The following is a 23483-nucleotide window of genomic DNA, read 5'->3' as shown; positions in this document are numbered from 1 at the left end:
CAAAACCCATCCATATAAACTGATTTGCAAAAGTTTTGATTGATACATTTCAAGCACACTATACAAGTTACATAAAATATACTTGATTATACCTTCATTATTGTATTTTGTGGTATATACCATCTATTTCTTTCATGTATTTTAAGTTTTCCTGATTTAAAAGCCTCAGAAGACAGTTTTTACTCTTTATTTTCTTCATCATACTAAGGTCATAGTTACATGTTATAGGAGACTATTAAACAATTGCGCATGCTCTCATGCACTATTGATGGGACTGTAAATTGATGTAACATCTCAGAAAGTTACCTTATTCAACACAGCAAACCCACATTATGCCGGAGACACACTAACACATCAAAGCAAAACATTATGTACGAAGATATTCATTATGTTTTAGTCTGAATAAGAAGAAAAATGGGTAGCAAACTAAGTACCCAATAACAGAAAAATGGTAAAATAAATTAATTTATTTTTACATTAACTAGACATTTTATAAGTATAATATATTCACATATTAACTGTTGTTATAAAAGTAATAAATGCCTTCTAAAAACCAGTAGGCTAGGGATGAAGTAATATACACTCTGTTTTAGCAAATTCAAAATCTAGTTCAAAAATCTGCTGAAGTATCAGAGTTTTTGAAACCTAGAGTTTTTTCTTCCAATCTGTGTATTTATTTTGCTTAATAAAAAAATAGATATACAGCACAATTTGGACAAACAAGGAAGAGGTATAGTCTGTCTAGATTAGCCTGGGGATGCCACTCAATCTTATCCTAAGAAGCATGAGATTAAACTTCATTTGTTTTCATCCCAACTGGTCATCATATTCCCTGGCCCACGTGAACTTTCCTATTCCCAGGAGTTTTCCCTTCTTAAGACAACCTGGTCATCTGTAGGCGGATTCAATTATTCAATAGTTCTTCTTCATAGCGCTTCCAAATTTACATACTAATTTTCCTCATTTCTAATTCGAAAGCTTATTTCTTCCAAGCATTTCTTTTTTTTTAGATTTATTTAGTTATTTTGAGAGAGACAGAGATAGCATGAGCAGGGAAGGGGTAAAAAAAGGGGGTGGGGACAGAGAATCCCAAGCAGGCTCCACTCTGCCAGCTGCAGAGCCTGACATGGGACTCGAACCCACAAACTGTGAGATCATGACCTGAGCCAAAACCAAGAGTCAGATGCTTAACCAGCTGAACCACTCAGGCACCCCTCCTCTAAGCAATTCTTAAGTTGCATACCAAGCATCTAGGAAAAAATATACTGTCAGGTTGGGCCATTCCACATGAAAGTTTGGCAAGGCAACAGTACTCCTTTCTTTCCTTGCCTGTACTCCAATGATAATGACTAAATATCTAGCCACTAAGCCCTCCCTCTTCACTATTCCTAACCTGTAATTCATACTCGGTCTTCCTTTTCATCACTTCTGATATCCTGATCTCCCTACACCAGGTCTCTTTCAACTATCCATTTCTTATCTCATATTAACTTCTTTGGCAACATTCAACCATCTCAAATCCCCTAACTCACCCTCTTATCCAACAGGAAAAACCAATCTCCTGCATGCCTGGAAGGTAAAAGCTACCTGACTTCAGCATCAGCAACTTTCTTCTTCACCACAAATAGCACCTTAACATTTCTCTGCCTTTATATCTCCAAGGTGAGGCCTCCTACCTCCACACCTGAGCCGACTTCTCTTGCTTCTTTCAGTACAGCCCTCCTTTTTATTCTTGATCTGCACAGTATCATACCTACACAGGCTGCTCTTACGATTACTACATTCAGGGGTCTACTATTTTCAAAACAACACAAATGGAAAACCTCCTTTGATTTTGTTTCATCTAAAGCTGTTGTCATCTTTCATTCTTTCCTTTGTCACCAACACTTATTTAACTAAAATTTTAAGTTACTATTTAGACATGATAACCTGATATGTAGCTTTGTAGTGGAGCTTGAGATATTTAAAAAAAATGTTTTTAAATGTTTATTTTTGAGAGGCAGAGAGAGACAGAGCATGAGCAGCGGAGGGGCAGAGAGAGAGAGAGGGAAACACAGAATCTGAAGCAGCCTCTAGGTTCTGATCTGTCAGCAGAACCCGACATGGGGCTCAAACTCACAGACTGTGTGAGATCATGACCTGAATTGAAGTCAGAAGCTTAACCGACTGAACCACCCAGGGAACCCTGAGATATATTTTTTTTAATGTTTATTTATTTTTAAGAAAGGGAAAGCGTGCATGAGTGGGGAAAAGCAGAAAGAGAGACTGAGAATCAAAGTGGGCTCTGTGCTGACAGCTGCAAGCCCAAAATGGGGCTCGAACTCAGGAACATGAAGATGATAACTTGAGCCGAGGTCAAATATTTAACCTACTGAGCCAGCCAGGTGCTCCTTGAAATATCTTTTAAAAAACAAAATACAGTCTCTGACTTAAAAGCCTAATCTATTTAAGGAGGCAAATACACAAGAAAGTTCTTAGAAAAAACTGCCTCCACTTGCTGCTAATCCTTTCCCACCCTTTCCTCAATCGGATCTATCGTCTCCTCAATCAAATTTCCACGTCCAGTGATATCAGTGATCTATCAGATCCTAAAGGTCAAACCTTCCCGGTTCTCATCCTTTTTGACTTTTCTCATTTTACAGGGTATTAATGATTACAACATTTTTCTCACATGTATGCTCAAAAGCTATTCTCACAATAACCCTGTGAAGGAGATCTCCCCCCACAACCCCAAACTCCCACCACCATTTATCAGATAAGGTTTAGGAAGAGTGAGTTGCCCAAGGTCACCCAGCAGGTGTGCAACAGAGTCTGCACTTGATGTCATATTTTCAGGTTCCAGAGTCTCCATTCTTCTCACTTCACCCCTGGTGCCTGCCGTGGCTGACTAAAGACTGGATGCATCTATATTAATCAACTGCGTGCATACAGAATGCAGAATGTCAGAAAACATTTGTCTTTCTGGGCCTAATCTGACAGCATTTCATGCAGCACGAGGCATGGAATTCCTGTCCCAAAACTGTTAATGTCTAGGTTTCAACACAAAATGTGTGTCGACCACAGGCACCTTGATCAGGAAGACAGTGCCTCATTGTACTGAAATGCTATTCTTGGGATTCCTGTCACAGAAGAACCTTCCACACGAACTAGCCTTATAATTAGAGTTTTTTGGTGCTCGCATAACCCAGCAGCCATAGGCTGAAGAGCAGGTAGACTCCCCTCGTATATTTCACTACTAGAAGGTGATGTTTTCATGAAGTTCCAATTTACAAATAACTACCTTCATTCAAGTATTTTTGAGTAATCAAAGAAATTGTAGCATCTTAAATGCCCAAACTAAAGTCACTGTTGATAGCTCAACCTATACAATCTTTAGCGAATGGGTTAATTCCTACTGAGTTATAGTCTCATCCTTCTGAAATCTTATGATCCCGGTATCATCTTAAAAATGTATAAATCAATGCTTTATCACTTTCTTTCTGATACAAATCATGAACATAGAGTATCTAGAATGTCTGCCTCATCTAATTTGTTTGCAGGTAACTTTTTTTTAACTGCCTACATCTGTTGTCCCAGGAAAATTGTTGTCTGATGAAGGTAGCTCTCTGCCTACTTTTTCTGAAGTAAGAGATATAAACACATCTGGGTTTTTATCTTCTAAACAATCTCTTGCTTAGACTCCTAATTGGTTAAGTCGTTTATTTTTATTTGTTGCCACCCTATCTGAACTTTTTACTGCTGTCGAAATGTTTTCTGAAACTTGCTGCTTATTGTCTTGCTCCAATATGTAATTTTTCCTTAATTTGGCTTGTTTACATTGCTTTCCTCCTCCTTCACAATTTCTTCGTAAATGGATATTTTTAAATCTCTTCCATATGTCTGTATAACTGGCCTAAGATCTCTGTCAGGCATTTACTTGCACGAACTGCTGTCTTTTTCTTCTTATTTCCTTGGATAAATCCACCTTAATTGTGTTCTACTTTTTTTGAAGAGCTCATGATGAAATTGAGTAAAATCTTTATGGTTTCAGTCAGTCAGCCGCTTGCTGGGTCCCCATCACAGGCACACCAGGCTAAGCTGTGTGATGGAAAAGCCAGGCAGTAGGAAGAACCTTGAAAGTAAAATGGAATATAAGAATTCTTAAATTGGGGGGAAAGTTCAAGTGTAATAGGGTAGATAGAATATCTAAAAAATCAGAATTCAAAAACAAATAGGTGAATATAGTATCCAAGTATGAATGGACTCTATGAATTTTGAAGGAATAAGCAGTGATGGGTGGGAGTCCTCAAAGAAGGTACTTGGGAGTGATGAACTTCACCCACAGAAATGTTTGGGGTGTCAATAGTCCAGCGGATGGTGACCGTATTTTAGTGGGAGGAAATGGCATAAAGATAGAAACGAACAACTCGCTCAGACAATATGTCATTTGATGTTGGAGGAATAGGAGAGTCAGAGTCTGTGGAAAGTGAGAAAGCAGGGATAAGTTTGTGAACATAGAAGAAAAGCAGGATATTTATCATTTTTAATTTACAGGAATGCTTCACGTCATTTGGATTCTGATTCTTGCCAGTTATGTGTGCCACATCCCACAGTCTCCAGCTTGTCCTCTATCCTTTTAAAAAGATGACTTGATGAGCACAAGTTCTTAATTTTAGAGTAGTCAAGTTTATCAGCGATCTCCTTCGTAATTAGCACTTCCATATCTTGTTTAAGAAACCCCTCACCATTTTGAGGCAAGAAAGACTTTTCATCCATATTTTTTTCTAAAAGTTTTCAGGGGCACCTGAGTGGCTCAGTTGGTTAAGCAACCGGTTTTGGCTCAGGTCATGATCTCACAGTTCGTGGGTTTGAGCCCTGTGCTAGGCTCTGTGCTGACAGCTAGCTCAAAGCCTGGAGCCTTCTTCAGATTCTGTGTCTCCCACTCTCTCTGACCCTCCTCTTCTCATGCTGCCTCTCTCTGTCTCTCAGAAATAAATAAAAAAACATTAAAAAATTTTTAAGTTTTCAAATTTAGCTTCTGAGATTTAATTTCTTGATTCATCTTTAGGCAATGTTGGTGAATCACATTTTTTCCTAGCTTAGTTGATTCCTTTCCCGAGGGATCTACCACATCCTCTCAGGTATATACTAAAAGCTGCAGAAGTCTGTTCCAGGCTCTCTATTCTGTTCCTCTGGCAATGAAAAAGTAATAACCCTGACAACAGATAGTTTTGAGTTCTGCTTTAATTATAACAACTTTACAATGTGGTTATATTTGGGACCATATGACACCCATAAATCAGTTTATATATGGTAGGTAGATAAGTAAGTAATTGGTTGGATGGGACTTGAATGGACCACCATGAGAGTTTTCATGAAGACAGCATTATGATCAATCTTTGAGATTCAAAGGTTGCCATGAGCAGGGATTAACAGGATGCTACCAAGTGCCTTTAGGTAAGGTAAATTTTTTAAATCAGGTATTATTTTAGATTCTATCATTAATGACCTTGAGGAAAATAAGGTAAACACAAGAAATCTGTATGAGCTAACTCAAAATTAGACAATTCAATTATTAATTTTTAGTAAACCACAGTTTTGAGAAAAGCCTGTCATCTTACAGCTCACACTGTTTTGAGCGCATGAACGTGCATACTCCTCACCTAAAATAATGTCTGGCAAATAGTAGCCACTCAATACCTATTTGAGGCATGAATGAATAAACAGGTGAAGGATTAATGGTAGAGAGCATCATGGACAAACTATATGCCTTTAAATTTGAACCTTTAGTTCAACCAGTTTTACAGACTAAAATGCTTCAGTTGGGAAAAAATGTCTGCATATACAATTCCATGCAGCTCATCAAATTATATTTCTTCTGCATCATCAGGTAATTCTGTTAGCAGTCAGCAGCTTCTGTCTGCCATCCAGCAGAATGGACATACTGTACTAGGTCCTGGGAGGAGCTATGAAAGGAGACACATGAGCCAAGCAGCCATGGTCTTGTTGTTCTCGTTTTCCTTCCAGCTGAGTATACAAAAATGACCCAAAGATAATATGTCAGAACACGTACAGTAATAAGCATAAATTAACTCTGCAAACTGGGTGCACTGGTGTTGAGGGAACACAGGCAAAGCAGCAGATGCAACTTTATCCACTGTGGAAGGATTTACTATACTTCTTTTTGTTTTTAAGTTTATTTATTTTGAGAGAGAGAGTGCGTGTACTTCTGTGTGCCTACATGCAGGAGCTTGTGTGTGTAGCGGGGTGAGGGCAAGGGTTGCAGAGAGAGAATCCCAAGCACTCTTTGTGCTGCCAGCACAGAGTCCAATGTAGGCTCAATCCCACCAACAGATGAGATCATGACCTGAGCCAAAATCAAGAGTCAGTTACTCAACTGACTGAGCCACCCAGGCATTCCTATAACTTACTGTTTTCTCAGACCACTGGCACGTTATGATTAACATTTATGTAAATAGAAAAGACATGTTATCTATATTTATATGATATAGATCTCTACAATATAGACCTTCAATTTTATCTAAAATTTACAGATAGATTTCTGGGGCTCCCGGGTTGCTCAATTGGTTAAGCATCCAACTGTGGCTCAGGTCATGATGTCATGGTTCATGAGTTCAAGCCCTGCATCGGGCTTGCTGCTTTCAGCGCAGAGCCCACTTCAGATCCCCTGTCTCCCTTTCTCTCTGTCCCTCTCTTGCTCTCTCTCTCTCAAAATAATTTATAGATAGATTTCTTATGGATTTATTTACTATCTATATAAAATGGAAAAGAACAGTTTATAAAGTACAAGATAGAGTGTATGCATGGCATACATTAAAAATAGGAAGTAGGTCTCAGTTTAGTAAACTTTTTTTTATTACTTTATGTGGTTTTACATGTGTGGACATAAGCTGGGCTGTAATGTAAACCATATTTGGAGAGTCATCCAACATGTCTGAAAGCCTTAAACAATAGTAAACTGAGCAACAGAAGGGTCTGTGCAGCCCGCTGTAAAGGCCAGTACAGGAACAAGAACACCCTCTCTGTCTGGTACACCTACAGTGATGACTCCTCAAGGTTTGGCTCAAGCCACTCTGAGAGGCTCATACTTTGCTGCCTTGTCTTTCCCAGATTTGCAGCCAGGCAACAATCTTTGTTTAAAAGAACTTTCCCCATTTCTTGTAACTACTTGCAGGGCTGGAAATTCGGGTGGCAGCTTCCCAGATATTTATAGCTCTGACATCAATTTAGAAGTTGTCCCATCTTTCAAATCTATGTTCAGCTTACTCAACTTGGAGCGACTCTCCTCAGCAATAATGTAGGAACCCTGTAGCCCCTTCCTGTTCCATCATTCCCAGTCGAGCAGAGCAACACCAGGGCAAGACAGTAGACAGGAGTGAATTTCATACTGTAATTTCCAGAAAGTGTCTGGTTTATTTTAACTACATGAGGTAGAGGGGGTTTATATTCACTTAATGTAGTACATAGGCCCAATTATGCTTTCCTCTAAGAGTAAATCTGTAATTACTCTGTAACAACCTCCTTGAATCATTTTTTTTCTAGATAAGCTTTTTAAGTTTTGAAATCGAGAAAATAACATTTGAATTAATAAAGTTGAAATTGTTATCACTTTTCCTCTACTGCGTATTTGTGGAAAGTTCTTGAAACAATGAAAGAGAAATCTTTGAAAAAACAAGATAAATGGATTCTATCTGTGGAGACCAGTTGTGTTCATTTTTGTTTTGCTTTGTTTTTTAGTATCTTTTTTTTTTTTTTTCAGTGAAAGCAAAACAAGACAATCCAAGAACCAAGATAAGGTCAGTTTTACAGGTCAGTCCTGAATACATCAAATGAGCACATAGTTAGCAGGTATCTCTGCCAAATGAAGAACAACCTAGAAAAGAATCAAAGAGTGAGAACACAGAAACAACAAAAAGTGGTAGGCCAGCAGGTTAGAGACTGAGGGCCCAATTTTCACCATTGTCAAATATCTCCTGACTTCAATGACAATTTTATGTACCATGAGATTTCATGTGCTCCCATGTGATCAGAGAAACAGCACCTATCTGTGACAAGCAGAACATGAAGCTATAATTACGTCAATGACTTGATGTAGAGGAAAGTGCCAAAGGTAAATAGTACGGGGAATATGGTTCCTAACTAAGGCTAATAAACCAGAATAACTAGAATGTGCTTTTCAATTTTGTTATTTATTTTTCATAGAAAGAAGTGGAAAACCAGGAGATTTTTCAAATGACATTAAATTTATTTTCTCCAGGCTAAATGGATTCATTGCACTGAGAGAAATCTTAGAGGGTAAAGACAGAGACATCTTCCTAAGAATACATTCTGTCTATACAAGACTGGTTCTGTTCTTTCTTTTGGTGGGTGAAGCTTATGAGCATTCATACAGAAGACATTTCATAATTCTTATCGTTTTCAATGTTTATAAGACATCTTAACATTCTGTGGCTTTCAAAGATAGTGGCCCATGGAAGTCTTCCAGATTGCCCTTGGGATGATCTCAACATACCAATATTTATGACTATATCTACATTTTTATTTCTAGAGTAATTGAACCTGTTGGTGATCTCTCAATGGACATAGTCTCAGAAAGTTTTGTTTTTCTAAGGTATGTAATAGACACCTCTTAATCTGAGAAGTATGGGTTGCCTAATAAAAATGCAAGTTTAACACTAAGTTAAGTAGCCTTGGTGAATTTGTTATTGGTACTAAATGTATAAATGCTAAAAAAAAGAAAGGGAAAAAAGGACAATCTTCCTTATGAGTGGTTTGTTGATTTTGCAGATAGTTAAGAATTAAAGTTGTATAACTTCATAAAACATGCCCAATCACCCTTATCAATTCTACCTTAGGCCTTTTTCTTTAAGCTTTTAAATGCCATGATGAGGTTTTAGAGGAAACAATAGAACATCCTCATTCTGGGTTTACCATACCAGATACATAAAGAAGTAAAGAAATGTAATACTTGACATAAAGAATATGTCCAGTATTGCCACTGATTATGGAAAGTACCATGACCTCTGCACACGAAATTTGTAGGGAAAATGAGCAGCACCCACCAATGGAGTTTTATAAATAAACTGGCAACAAACAGGGAGGATTGCATCTTTTTAATTAAGAGCCACTCAAGAATGGGTTCTTGACTTTATGTAGAATGTTGTAAATCTTCCCTTTTAGAGTGCAGGATTTTTATTTTTAAAGAAAACACACATCTGTGTTTATACCAGATGGTATGTAGACATTTCCTATTATTATCCATTCTTCTGTCCATTGCTACAGATGTTAGAAGTATCTTCTACACTTTTCCTCTCTCTCAAAGCTAAAAACAGAACCTGGCATTAAACATAACAGTAAATGAAGAGGCAGAGAAAAGCTGAAATAAAAACCAGGTGCAATATTTGATTAACTTTGTTCTTCGACTACTTGGTCACCTCAACAGGAAAACACAGATGCAGTATAGCCAAAACTCTCTCTCTCTATGTTTTTGCACAGATAACTCTGGAAGATAAATGGACCTTCATTCCATAAATTGGACTTCATCTGGCCTCGTCTGTATACAGAATTGCCCTTAGGTTAAAAACCCTCGCTGAAAGCCTGTGCTCTCTTTGTCCCATTCTGACTTTATTGTTTTTGTAACTCGAGCTGTACTACACTCATAATGAGCAAACATTTTACTCACATTTTCTGGAGCTATGTCATTTGATATTTAACTTAATGACATTATTTAGAGTCAAATCAAAGGGTGGAAATGTGGTACAAGAGAATACACTGACAATATGCTACTTGGAAACAAGCTTCAATGAAAGAACCCAGTATTGATCTAGCCAAATAATGGTCCCAATGAAGGCACACTGAGGCCTTACCTGGTAGCATCCCCAGCTCCTTTGCCATCCTCTCCTCACTGTAGATAAGCGTGAAGATGGAGACGATGTTCCACTCCCAACACCACCGATTCACTGAATAGTATTTATTTAGGGTCTACTATATGCAGAATTTCTCCTGAGAACTTTCATAGTCTGAGGACTTTATCCTCAGCATCACCTTTTCCCCAAAATTTCAAAGAGTTTAGAGTATTTTAAAAAATACTCATTACCAAAAAATTGAGGGCCCCAGATCCAAGAGCAGATTGTCGTCCATTCTCCATAAAGTCCTTGATAATAAGAGAAAAAGAAATTCAAGTTTATCTCTAGCTCATAGGCCTGGACCCAGAATCTAACTATATTTTAAAGAATCCTGAGGAAAATAGAGGCAAAGTATAGATTTGTTAAATGGAACTTTCATCTCCTTGGCCAGTGAAAAGATAAAGGTTTACTTTCAAATGCTTTTATGTAACTAACATTTTCTGAAGTTTACTTGGAGAGGAGGAAAAGCAAACGACAGTGCATCAGATCACAGAATGAAGGACTCATGTCATTGGGGTACTGTTCTTGGAAAATTAATAGGTTCCAGAATCAAGCAAGATGATTAATACTGGCATTCATTTGATCTATAAACCACAATGACAGGCACAGCATGCTCCTGACTTTGCCTGGCATTGTGATTTAATGAAAAGGGCTTAGAAGAAGACTATGAAAGGAAGAAAGAAAACCCATCTGTACTGGGTGAGAAACTTCTTGATTGATAGACCCACCTTTTGATTTTGAAATCTTGATCAGGGGCTTTTTTTGTGTGGTGGATATTTTCTTTCCCAAGATAGCAGGGTAAAAGGTGTGAGTTTTTTAAACACAAATGACAACAGTATAAAAGAAAAGTGATAGACAGCTTCATATTTTCCAAAGGAAATGCCAATTGCAAAGATATAAATACTTATGCTGAAGAGAGTCGGGAAGAGTAAATGTACTAATCATGGATATACTTTTATAATAAAATTTCCATGAATTTTGGTTAACCAGCTTTGGAAACCTGGTTATGAGGCTGAATTAGAAGATGGTTGAGGCCGCACAACACACTAGTCTGAGTCAATCTACTCTATCAGGTCTCAGTGGTTTTGATTGGCACTGAAAAACCACTCTATGGATGAGACAGATGGAGTATCCAAACCCCTATTTAAAAGGACAGAAACCATATGTTTGCCCTCATAGATCTAGCAGGAAAACAGGAGAGACCTAATGGAGAACCAGGGGGAGCGGAGGAGGGAGAGAGAATTGGGGAGAGAGAGGGATGCAAAACTTGAGAGACTATTGAATGCTGAGAATGAACTGAGGGTTGAGGGGGAAGGGGGAGGGGGGAAAAGAGGTGGTGGTGATGGTGGAGGGCACTTAAGGGGAAGAGCACTGGGTGTTGTATGGAAAACAATTTGACAATAAAATATTATGGAAAAAAATAAAATAATAAAAAAATTTAAAAAATTAAAAAATAAAAAATAAATAAATAAAAGGCTAAAGCCACTCTAGAAAGCTGGAGTTGTCACAAAACCAACCTGTAGTCACTCCTACTATTTAAATTTTTCTTAATGTTTATGTATTTTTGAGAGAGAGCGAGGATGCAGGGGAGGGGTAGAGAGAGAGAGGGATACACAGAATTGGAGGGAGGCTCCAGGCTCTGAGCTGTCAGCACAGAGCCTGATGAGGAAGGGGCTCCAGCTCAGGAACCTCTAGATCATGAGCTGAGCTGAAGTCGGAGGCTTACCCGACAGAGCCACCCAGATGCCCCACCCCCAATATTTTTCTTAAGATTCTTACTCAGAACTTTGCTACAAGGTGGTCTATATCCACCAGATCACCTGATTTTTATAACAGCCTGCATCCTGGGCACTTCAGTCTAAGCCTGATTCAAGGTGGCTTACATACCTTGTCAAATCTTGTTTCCAAAGATTTCTTCAGAGATCATAGCTTCTTCCTTATCTTGCTAGTGAATCTCTAGGGGATTTGTTAAATCAAAACAAAGGAGGATGTGCTCCACATGTTCACAGCGGGATTATTTATCCCTGTGATTAAATATGTACATCTGGATCAATGGCTGGTCTTAGTATTTTTGTATTTTCTTTCACTCTTTTATTTTTTTTCACATTTATTGAACATGTCTCTATGCTCCACACCTCATCTCTGAGTTAAATTTCATTCCCTTGCAGAAGTTAACCTGGTGAGGAGAACAGCCTACTTATAGATTGGGATGACAAATACTCTGATGCAAACACAGAAGTTATTGGGTCACTTAAATCAGTTTGCCTGATTAGCTTGGCCGCTTGATCATAAAATTACTGGATTGAAAGGTCATATGGTACTTCTTCTCAGGAGCAAGCTTTATCTCAAAATCTCTTGAGATTATTCATTCAAAAAATATTTACTGAGTATCTACAATTAGCCAGGCACTGTTCTTGCTGTAATTTTAGTACTGAATGGGACAGAGAACATTCCTGCTTTCATAGAGCCTACAATCTGTGGGAGCCAAAACTCCACTAGATAACATATGAATAAGTAAAATATAGAATAGGGAAGATAGAGGTGTGTGCAAAGTGAAAAAATAAAGCAAGGAAGAAGGGTATGACATATAGAGGGAGGTCAATATATTAAGGGTGACTAGGGAAGAGCCCCCTGAGACAGTGACTTCTGCATAGTGATCCAAAGGATGTAAGAGAGTGAATGGTGATGCTATCTGGGGAAAAGCATTCTAGACAAAGGGAACAGCAAATACAAAAGGCCCTGTAGCAGAAAAGTGCCTACTGTGTATAAAAACAGCAAGAAGGCCATTGTGGTGTGAGATCAGGGAATGAGTTGGTGAGAAATCATTGTTTTATTATTAATTTTCATGTATTTATATTTGAGAGACAGAGAGGCAGAGAGAGAGAGAGTCTGGAGAGTCTGTGAATGGGGAAGGAGAAGAGGGAGAGAAAGAATCGTAAGCAGCTCAACGCCCAGTGTGGAGCCCAAAACACTACTAGATCTCACTGAAATCAAGGGATAAAAGCTTAACCAACAGAGCCACCCAGACACCCTCTCACACTCACCTAAAAGGAGAATGAAATAGCTTCCCAACCCTGTTTCAGCAGTTCATGAGGAGATATAGTGCTGGAGAAGGAAGAAGTGATGGTGTAAGGGTAGCAGTACAGGAGGGTAGAGCCCTGCTTCCCAGGCCAGGAGTCATCAAAGTAGCCTTCAGTCCTCACTCCTTGCTCTTGGAATAACATCTGATGTAAACACTTCTTTCGGGGAAGATGAATGGCGGCAGTATCTTAACAGACAGGAAGGAACTTAATTACCTCAGGCATATTGAAGAAAAGGTGCAAGGGTGATTGTGCATCCTCACTACCCAATATTCTCCTCTTTTTTCATCCTCGGTCTCCTTTCTCAATCTGATATTATCTTCACAGAAAGTCACCACCGAACTTCAATGATACAAATTTCTACAAGTCCTAAACCAACTGTAAGTAAGAATTTCATCTCCAGAGATCTTACAACCCCAAATTGGCCCACTCTCTAGGAAAATATCTATGGAGAAACACCAATTAAACTACCTGGTCTCAAAAAATTAAAAACCAGGGTGCGTAGGTGGCTCAGTCGGTTAAGTGTGAAGCTCTTGATTTTTGCTCATGATCTCATGGTTCATGGGTTCAAGCCTCCATTGGGCTGACAGTATGGAGCCTGCTTGGATTCTCTCTCACACTCTCACCCTCCTCCTCCCCAACTTGTGTGTGTGCATATGCTCTCTCTGTCTCTCAAAAATAAATAAACTTAAAAAAACTAAAAACCAAATACATACACCTACATACTAAAAAGCAAGTCAAAATTGTAGACAAAACAAAATAGTGCACATTTGTAACTATGTCTGAGACAATGATTCTCAACCTTTCATCAATTATGGATCTAGAGAATCTGATGAAAGATATGGAGACCATCTCAGGAAAACGCATAAGCATTCAGTTTCAAGGGATTTTTAAACCCCATGACCCATCCATGGACAGCTCTGTTGAATTGGGATTCAAAATACCTACTTAGGAAAAAATTTCTGTTCTTTTTCAAAAAAGCTAATTTTTTTTTGTATTTAGATTCATTAGATATAAATACATTCCTACAACTTCAGTGTTACAGCTCTATACCTCCATTTACTATAAATACCCTACAGTTTACAATTCAGTAACCAAAATCTAACCTTACTCCCAACACTGGAATGGCTGAAGCTGGGGAAAGGAGCTAGCGACAGAGTTCAGTATCAGGCAGAGTGTTCATCCAGATCAGACCGTCTGCCTTTGGAGATGCCATCATCAATGAGGGGCAGAAAGTACCCTCTGGGCCCTGGCTCTGGGCCCTGGCTCTGTGTCCTTTTGGCGGCTTCTCTGAGCCCTGGTCCCAGGAGAAGTACCAAGTTTATGCAAACAGATTTAACTGTCTTAGAAAGAACCTTTTTTGCCCTCTTCATATCAGGAGGTGCTCCTCTGTCCTACTACTTTTCCCTGCATCCACCTGGAATAGCCTCTAGAAAAGCTTTGCTAAGCAAACACCAAGCTTCATTCTATCATGTAAAGGAGGAAATTAAGGAGAGAGGAAGAGAAAGACTCTGCCTGCTGATATCTTCTTTGTGTGTGTACCTGCCAACCTACCAACAGCCCTATAAATTTGAGCATAAACACTGAGGCTAAAAAAAAGAAACACAAATCCTATAAAATGATACATCTTACTGCTGGGAGATGATCCAGAAGAAGGAAACATTGAAACATGAATATATGCATTGCTTTTTGGGGTTTTTTTTCTTATCAAAAAAGAGATGCTGATACTCTTATTTTAATAAAGTGCAAAATGCTTCTCCCACTCTTTTCCTGTTCCCACACACCTTCCCTAGCCTCATGGTTTTGTGAACTGGTTGTTCTTACCAAGGGAGTTAGCCAGTAAGGAAAGGGTAATTTGTTTATGATAGTTGAAATCAACACTTCTTTCAGAAACCAATATTCATAATCCTTACTCATTGGTACGCGACATATTTGCAATTCATGGTATTGAAGGAGGGGGTCACTTGGTATTTTTATAAATGTGTTGCCCACAACACTTTCCCCGCTCCCATGCCTCCTAGGAGGGAACTGTATCACCATCAAAGAGGTTGGACAGCCCCATGAGAATCAGAAAGTAGGTGATTAGACAAAAAGAACTCTTCCTCACTTCTGATAGGGACCCTGGGCCCAGCTTGCTTGAGAAGTGTTGTCAATGGCAGAAGTGGGGGAAGCAGGTCCTTTGAGGAAGGTACTAATGCTCCAGTTCCTTCCATGGTATCCAGCTTATTGAGATTCTTCTTGTCCTTAATGAAGGCAGTTTCTCTATTAGAGCTTCTTAGCATGTTACAGGAAAACACAGCAGCCACAAAGACCAGAAGAACTCACCAAGTTCCTTCTGGGCATACCTAGAGAGTCTGGAGTTGCTGCAGACCCCTGCCAGGTGAGGCACAGGTACTGTCCCTGGGGACTGGGAAAAGGTGTGCAGACATCATGGATTATATAGTCAATCCCTTCCCTATGGATGATCCTGCTAGAACAGTGGTTCTCAGGTGGGGGCAACATGTGGAAACATTTTTGACTGTCAGGATTGAGAGAATGAGTGCTACTGGCATCTACTGGGTAGTGAGGCCAGAAATCCTGCCAAGCATCCTACAATGCACAGGATAGCCTCGCTCCTCCCACTCTCAAGGACCAATCTGGCACCACAAGTCAGTAGCATCAAGGATGAGACACCCTGAGCTGAGGGGAATGAGAGCATGGAGATTTGAGGGACGGGAGAGGGAGGATGTGTGGGAGACAAGCCCAGCAGAGGCCCTCTATGCAGCAGAGGTCTGACCTTCTCAACCAAACGCAGAGGCTTTGAAGTCCTCAGAATAAGGTGGAGCATTTTTTAAATGAATATTTTATTTCAGAATCAGACAATCTATTACATTGCTGGTAAAAATTGGAGTATTCTCCTATGGCTGCTTGAAGTTAATGACTTTACTCTCTAAGTGAGCCTTTCACTTTCTGTATGTATGTGTGCTTGTGAAGAGAAGAGGAACACAACGCACACACATGGGCCATCTGGAAGGGAGGCAGTGAGAACGCTGTAAACTAGAAAACCTGGGCTGACAACACTGATAAGAAAGGTTACGCATCCTTTGCATACAACACATTATCGACAACCGTGGGCTTAAGACAAATGAGCTGTCTTTCGCCCTTGAAGACTGTAGCACTGGACCTGAAATTTTTCCTCTGAATGATTTCTCACGACTGACTTTTCAAAGGATTGGTCCAGGCCCATGTAAAGAGCTCCCTCCTTTGTCGACAGACATCCAAGTTCTTTCCATAGCCAAGCCACTATGAATAATATTGCAATGATCACAGGAGTGGCAATTATCTCTTCATGTGAATTGATTTCATTTGCATACGTACCAGGAATGGAGTTGCTGGTTACATGATAGCTCCATTTTCAATCTTTGAGGAACCTCCCTATTGTTTTCCATAATGGCTGTACCAATTTACATTCCCACCAACTGAGTGTAAGGGCTCCCTTTTCTCTACTTCTTCACCAGCAATTTGATGTATGTGTGTATGTGTCTGCATATACATAATTCATATATACATATATGCACACTATCGAATATATAACATAGACAATAGAATATTATTCTCCATTAAAAAAAGAAGGAAATCATGCCGTTTGTGACAACATGGATGAAACTGCGGATATTATAATAAGTGAAATAAGCCAGACACAGAAAAATACTGTGTCTTATAGGTCGAATCTAAAAAAAGATGAAATCGTAGAAACAAAGAGTTGAAGGGTAGTTACTGGGGGGTGGGAAAAATGGGGAAATGTTGGTCAAAGAGTACAAACTTTTGGTTATAAGATGAATAAGTTCTGGAGGCTTAATGGGTAGCACAGTGACTATAGTTAAAAAGTGTATTGTGTACTTGAAATTCTCGAAGAGAGTACATCATAAGTGTTCTCAGCACACAAAAAAGTAACTTTGTGAGGCGACAGATATGTTAATTAGCTTGGCCGTAATAATCACTGCACAACTATATATATATATATCAAAACATCCCATTGAATACCTGAAATGCATACAGTTTCTATTTGTCAATCATCCTTCAAGAAAAGTGAAAAAATAAAATGTATGTAATTGAAAAAGAGCTCCCTCCTTTCCTCATGAGGATATCATCCTAGGAGAATTTACTGAGGACAGAAGGCCAGGGGCACGTGAGCATGCCCATGTGAGAGAGGGAAAGAGAGGGAGAAAGAGAGCGAGAGAGCGCATGCACACGTGAGAGAGTATGTGCATTTTCCTGCTTTGGTCTTAATGTACTTTGTAAATGGAGCATGCTCTGCCAGTAATGAGTGTGCCGCCTCCCCTTTGGACCTCGGCTTCCTCGTAAAGAGAGGGAGTTGGATGCAATCATCTCTAAGGTCCTTTTCCAGCTCTAACATTTCTGCATTCTACGTAGACAGTTATTTTCATGCCTGCAGAAGAACGCCAAATGGCTGTGTCCTTTGCTTGCTGGAGCCAGCGGCCTTGCGCAAACCTCGCTAAGTGCAGCAGGTCGCTCTGTGGGTGACAGGCTCAGAGGGGCACCCAGACGTCCATGTTGCCCCTCCCACTCCTGCTTTGAATAAGTGTTTTATATTCTTCCTCAAGACTGAATGAGAAGGGCTTTAATGGGCTAATTTTTATGAGAGGATCCAATGATAGAAAAACAGATTCCAGGCAGTGCTTTACTCAGAGGATCATTCCCCAGAAGCTGAGCTGTTTTTAAAGTAGTCCCCAAAGTAGCTTAAAAAATAATGGAGATTCTAAAACCAGATCATTTCCTGATGAAACCTCTAGGCCTGCTGAATTTTTAATCCTTTCTGAAATCATCATGGTTTTTCTTTTTCCCATAAAGGTATTTAGAATAAAGTCCTTGAATTTGCCCCTTGGACACATTTACAAGTTGTGTCTAATTTCCTAATTCATTTAATCAAGGCTTTCCTAACTTTAAATCGTAGTGAACTGTCTTAGGGGGAATCAGAGTGCTTATTCCTATTTGTCTGACAAATATACAGCATCAAATATTCATCATCTAAATGCAATTAAAATATAGAACCACGAAAACATCACTGCAATGATTTAAATTGCTCCTGTTTTAATTAAGGGATTAGGGCAATTGGGGATTAGGAATATAATATAATGCACAACCAAGAGGCCATATTTCCAGAGGTTTTTAATAATTTAAAACTCTTATGACTTTAAAGATAAGAAATATGTGGGTGTATTTGCCAACAATGAGTAATAATGGCACTGGAAAAGAATAGGAGGACATGGGTAAAGAGATATGAAATTTCAGATGTGCTGAGAAATTAAAAAATCTATCTGCCCAATGAAATGTGTAACAGTCGTGAATTCTTCCAGGTTCAAAGCAGCAAGTCAAAATAAAACTTCACATATAAGTATAGTATGGTATTTAATAAAGTTAGTTGGAACCCTATCTACATTTTGGGAAAAAATTCCTACATATCATATCCTCTTTCACTAGGATCCTTTTCATTTCTTTATGGCTCTGAGACTTGTGGGTCCACCTTAATATGAATGCTCAGAATTGATCTAGAATGTGGTCTGTGGATGATAAAACCTAAACACGTAGTCAAAAACTTAAAAGTAATTGACACTTTCATTATTTAGCTGGCCTCCAAAATGACTTCATATAAATTATATTGCCATATATAAATCGTTAGAACTTTCGCTGCCACATTTTCCGTATAAACCAGCAGCGGCTATAAACAGTGTTAAGTGAAGCGAAAAGTGGTTTCTCCATGGAGGCTGGAAATGTGAGGTCTCCCAGACTTTCATAATCAACATCTCTTGTCACATTTTTAATTAAAGTGGTATCAGGGCTTAATGTATTCCCCAAGCCCTTTGGCTACCTGAAGCACACACGCAGTGCTCACGTCCTGAAGCAGGCACGCACTGAGTCTCATCGGGACCAATCTCACACTGCCAAAGAGCAATCGTACGTTACCAAGGTCTGGGCATCCATGTACTGTTTTTTTAAAAAATGTTTATTTATTTTTGAGAGAGACAGAGACAGAGTGTGAGAGGGAGACACAGAATCGGAAGCAGGCTCTGGACTCTGAGCTGTCAGCACGGAGCCCGACGTGCGGCTCGAACCCACGTGAGATCATGACCTGAGCTGAATAAAGTCTGACGCTCAACCAACTGAGCCACCCAGGCACCCCTCCATGTACTCGTTTTAATGGGCACCAGGACCTTCAGAAAAATTTTGAACAACAACAACAACAAAAAACTTGGGAGACCATCTGATCTAACATTCTGACTTTGAGCAGAAGAATAAATGAGAGAGTGATCTCTATGAGCACTTTTCCATAAAAATACAATGAAAGTCACCTGTGCAGTTTTAAATGTTCCAGTAGCCATATTTTTAGAAACAAACAAAAAAAAAACCCTAAATAAACTGGTAACATTAATTCTAATAATATACTTCATTCAGTCTAAGTTAGAATTATTTTAATAAGTAATCAATCTAAAAAGCATTGAATTGTTTTACATGATTTTTTTTCCAGGCCAAGTCTTTGAAGTTCAATGTGCATTTTACACATGCAGCACATCTTAACTCATGCCAGTCACATTTCAAATGCTCAGTAGTCATATCTGTGTAGGAGCTATCCTGGATTAACAGTGTAGCTCTGAGCTATCAAAGTGGACTGGAATGGCTTTCTGACATGGAAGAAATTAAAAGTGTGGGGAAGGGTAGCCTCTTCCTCCAGATGGCATTGTTTGACCTCAGAGATTCAGACAAAACAACTGAAGTTAGAATTTTGCATCTAGTCAGAGGGGCAATACTTCTAGAAGAAGAAATGACAAATAAGTGTAGAAGAAGGTATAAATAAGCTGTGGTCTATTCATACAGTGGAACCCTCTGCCATAAAAAATAAACAATATACAATTACTTGCAACAATAAGGATGACTCTTACAAACATAATATAAATTGAAAGAAGCCAGATACTTAAAGTACATACATATCTTCTTGACTTATGAATTGAAAATAGCATAAATTGAAGTTGCATTTAATATACCTAATCTACTTTTCAGAGCACTTACATTAGCCTAGAGTAGAAAAATTATCTCTAACACAAAGCCTACTTTATAATAAAGTGCTATGTCATGTAATTCACTGAAATGAAAACCAGAATAGTTGTGTGTCTGTCATATACTCTTATGATCCCGTGGCTGATTGGGAGCTGTGGCTGTCGCTGCCCAGCATCATGAGAGAGAATCACACTGCGTATTGTCTGCCAGGGAAAAGATCGAAATCCACAATTTGGAGAATGGGTTCTACTGAATATATATTCCTTATGTACCATCGTAAAATCGAAAACTCTTAGGTTGAATCATCCTAAGTCAGGGGCCGTCTGTATTTTCTGTATCTAATTACATACAATACAAAAAAAAAAAAAAACACCCAGACAAAACTAAGCAAGTAGTAAAAAGTCAAGATAGCGAGTACCCTTGGCGGGGTCAGTGACCGGAAGGGAGCACAAGGGAAGCTACTTACTGGGTGCTGGTCATGTTCTGTTTCTTGATTTGGATGTGTTTCATTCATGAAAATTCATTGAGCTACACACCACTGAAATGTCTTCTGTTTTTTCCATCATATATGTTGTACTTTAATATAAAGTGTTTTTCTTTTGAAGGTAAGATTCAAAGTACTAAATTTTTGTATATTTCTGTTCTGGAACATAAACATATATCATGCATCAGATAACATTATAAAAATGTGTCAGTATTTCTGACCTAATTTTTTGAGATGTAGTTTACAAAATAAATTATAAAAATAAAGTCAAAGCTCATAGGTATTGATTGCTGATAATCACCTTCAAAGGTGGCCAGGAGCACAGGCAGGGGACAGAAATGGCACTGGCTTTCAGGAGAGCCCAACAGCTCTCTGTATCGAGCTGGACACAGAAGGACATGGGCAACCCACTACACCCTGGCCTTTCCTCTGAAGGATGTTTAATCTTCTTGTCCTGGGTTTCCCCAATTGGTCCTTGATCCCTGGATTTAACAACTGAACTCAAGAACAGAGATCCTCAAGAGGGAAGCTTGTCTCTTAGGCCTTGAAGGTACATGTCTAAGTATGACAGATTGGAGCATCTCGGGAAATTTGGAACATAACTGCCTCTGATTCCTAGATTGCTAACAGCTCATGATCACTACCAGCATTTGGAACTGTACCCCAAGGAAAACATTGTGTTTGGAAAACTTGTCCTAAATGCATAATTAAAATACTTATTTGTATTCTTAAGGCTTATCTTGGAAATTTTCTACCCTTAAGAAAAATTGTTGACAATTCTCAATAGGATAAAGGAAGAAAATAGGAGATCCATCTCGTAACTCAGGATGCCGTGATTCACAAGCAGCTCAAACCCACTTCAAGAGAGTCTAGTTAGATGTAGTCCTGGGCTGCAAGGGCCTAACATGAGAGGGACCCTTGCTTGTCCTCTCCACAGGTGCTCTTGCATGTACTCCAGGCTGGCCAGACTCCTCAGCAATGCCACTTATGTGCCAGTGGTGTTGGGCATTAGAAAAAAATACTAAATCTAAAAGACTTGTCACAGAGTGTCCTCTGCACATAAAATTTTTACAGCCCATTATACCACTGGAGTCGACTGCCCCTTATCCTTAGCTCCCACATGGACATGACTGACATGCATAGGTGTTTTGGAAGAATGTGTTAATAGTTAGTTGTTCATATATTTCTTGTGATAAAGACTGAAGCAATAGTTTAATTATTTTTCTATTAATACAAACATCTTTGTTAAAGCCCTGACACCTATAATTCTATTTTTGTGGATTTAAATTCGTAGCATACACAGAATGTGGATTAGACATAGTAAAACTATGCCCCATCTTAAAGCACCCCTGAAACATACAGTTCTGCTGGCATCACCACTGACATCTAAGATGAGATTGCCTATATTCACATCAAAAGCTTAAATATTGTGACCACTGTTACCCAAACCGAGAGTGGGATGGCCGTCCAGGCACAAAAATTAACTTCCCAACAATCCAAGCTCTGCTCTTCTTTTGCTTGAATGCCATGAAAGGGTTGGGTTGAGCACAATGGTATTTCTTAAAATCCCCACTCAACCCTGAATAGTTTCTTTATTTGCCACAGCTTCTCCTGCACTTCCTTGCCAGTGCTCTAACCCTCGACCTCACCGCCTTTCTCCTTCTGTCAAGACTCTGCCAAGCAGGAGGCTGCTTGGAGGAGGTCAGAAGTCAAGAAACAGAACAGGCGAAGTCTGACTTCTCTTTAGAAGAGTAGAAAAAAGGAACCATGGGAACAAGTGTATATTGGTCATGTTTATCCCACCACCTGTTGTTAGCATCAGATGACTATGTCTTAGGTTGGTTTCCTAGGAAAAGGGATTGAGATGGAGATTGGCCTGCAAGAGGTTCACTGAGGGGACTGCTCAGGAACAATACATGTTGGAGCAGGAGGGGAGCCAGATAATAAGGCAGAGTGAGAGGGAACAAGAGGCAGGTATAATAGAAACCACCCACAGTCCTTCAGGGGACTTATCTACCTGGGATGGCCCTTCAGGATTTCTTGAATCAAGACAAGAAAGACAGGCTTTTGTATTCCCTAATCAACAGCCACTGAATGTGGGCTGTGTCAGGAAGGGGCATGATCTTGGGGGAGGCAGCTCCTCAGCAGGGGGTTAGGAAGTGGGCTGTGAGCAGACAGTAGCACCTGTACCAACCAGAGAGAAAGAACACCTCAGCCTTGAAAGAAGCATCTAGGTGTTTCATAACAGCATTCACTGCAAGTATTGTATTGAAAGTTGTGTTTTTGTGCCAATACCATACTGTCTTGATGATAACAGCTTTGTAGTAGAGGCTAAAGTCTGGGATTGTGATGCCACCCATTTTGGTTTTCTTCTTCAATATTACTTTGGCTATTACAAAATATACCTTTGTGGTTCCACACAAATTTGAGGGTAGTTTGTTCTAGCTTTGAGAAGAATGTTGGTGCAATTTTGATGGGGATTGCATTGAATGTGTAGACAAAACAGATACATAGACCAATGGAATAGAATAGAAAACTGGGTCCACAAGTGTACGGCCAATTAATTTTTGACAAAGCAGGAAAGAGTATCCAATGGAAAAAAGACTGCCTCTTTAGCAGGTGGTGCTAAGAGAACTGGACAGCAACATGCAGAAGAATGAAACTAGACCACTTTCTTACACCATACACAAAAATAAACTCAAAGTGGATAAAGAGCCTGAATGTGAGACAGGAAACCATCAAAACCCTCAAGGAGAAAGTAGGAAACAATCTCCTTGACCTCAACCGCAGCAATTTCCTACTCAACACATCCCCAAAGGCAAGGGAATGAAAGCAAAACTGAACTCTTGGGACCTCGTCAAGATAAAAAACTTCTGCACTGCAAAGGAAACCATCAAGAAAACTAATAGGCAACCGACAGAATGGGAAAAGATAGTTGCAAATGACTTATCAGATAAAGGG

General features: G+C 39.3%; 1 protein-coding gene across 1 annotated transcript in view; it reads right to left on the bottom strand.

Moving 5' to 3' along the window:
- The window catches only part of CWC22 (CWC22 spliceosome associated protein homolog), a 121952-nt gene that overhangs the window by 8296 nt on the left and 90173 nt on the right, over positions 1-23483 (bottom strand). The window contains exons 23-25 of the mRNA XM_029933293.1: positions 15311-15392; positions 12979-13173; positions 9867-9959 (exon numbers count right to left, since the gene is read on the bottom strand). Of these exons, the coding sequence (XP_029789153.1) occupies positions 9867-9959; positions 12979-13173; positions 15311-15392 (370 nt within the window). The remainder of the gene's footprint in view (positions 1-9866; positions 9960-12978; positions 13174-15310; positions 15393-23483) is intronic.

This window comes from Suricata suricatta, chromosome 3 (assembly GCF_006229205.1).
Source record: "Suricata suricatta isolate VVHF042 chromosome 3, meerkat_22Aug2017_6uvM2_HiC, whole genome shotgun sequence".
NCBI lineage: Eukaryota > Metazoa > Chordata > Mammalia > Carnivora > Herpestidae > Suricata > Suricata suricatta.
This window is presented reverse-complemented; position numbering and strand designations above follow the sequence as displayed.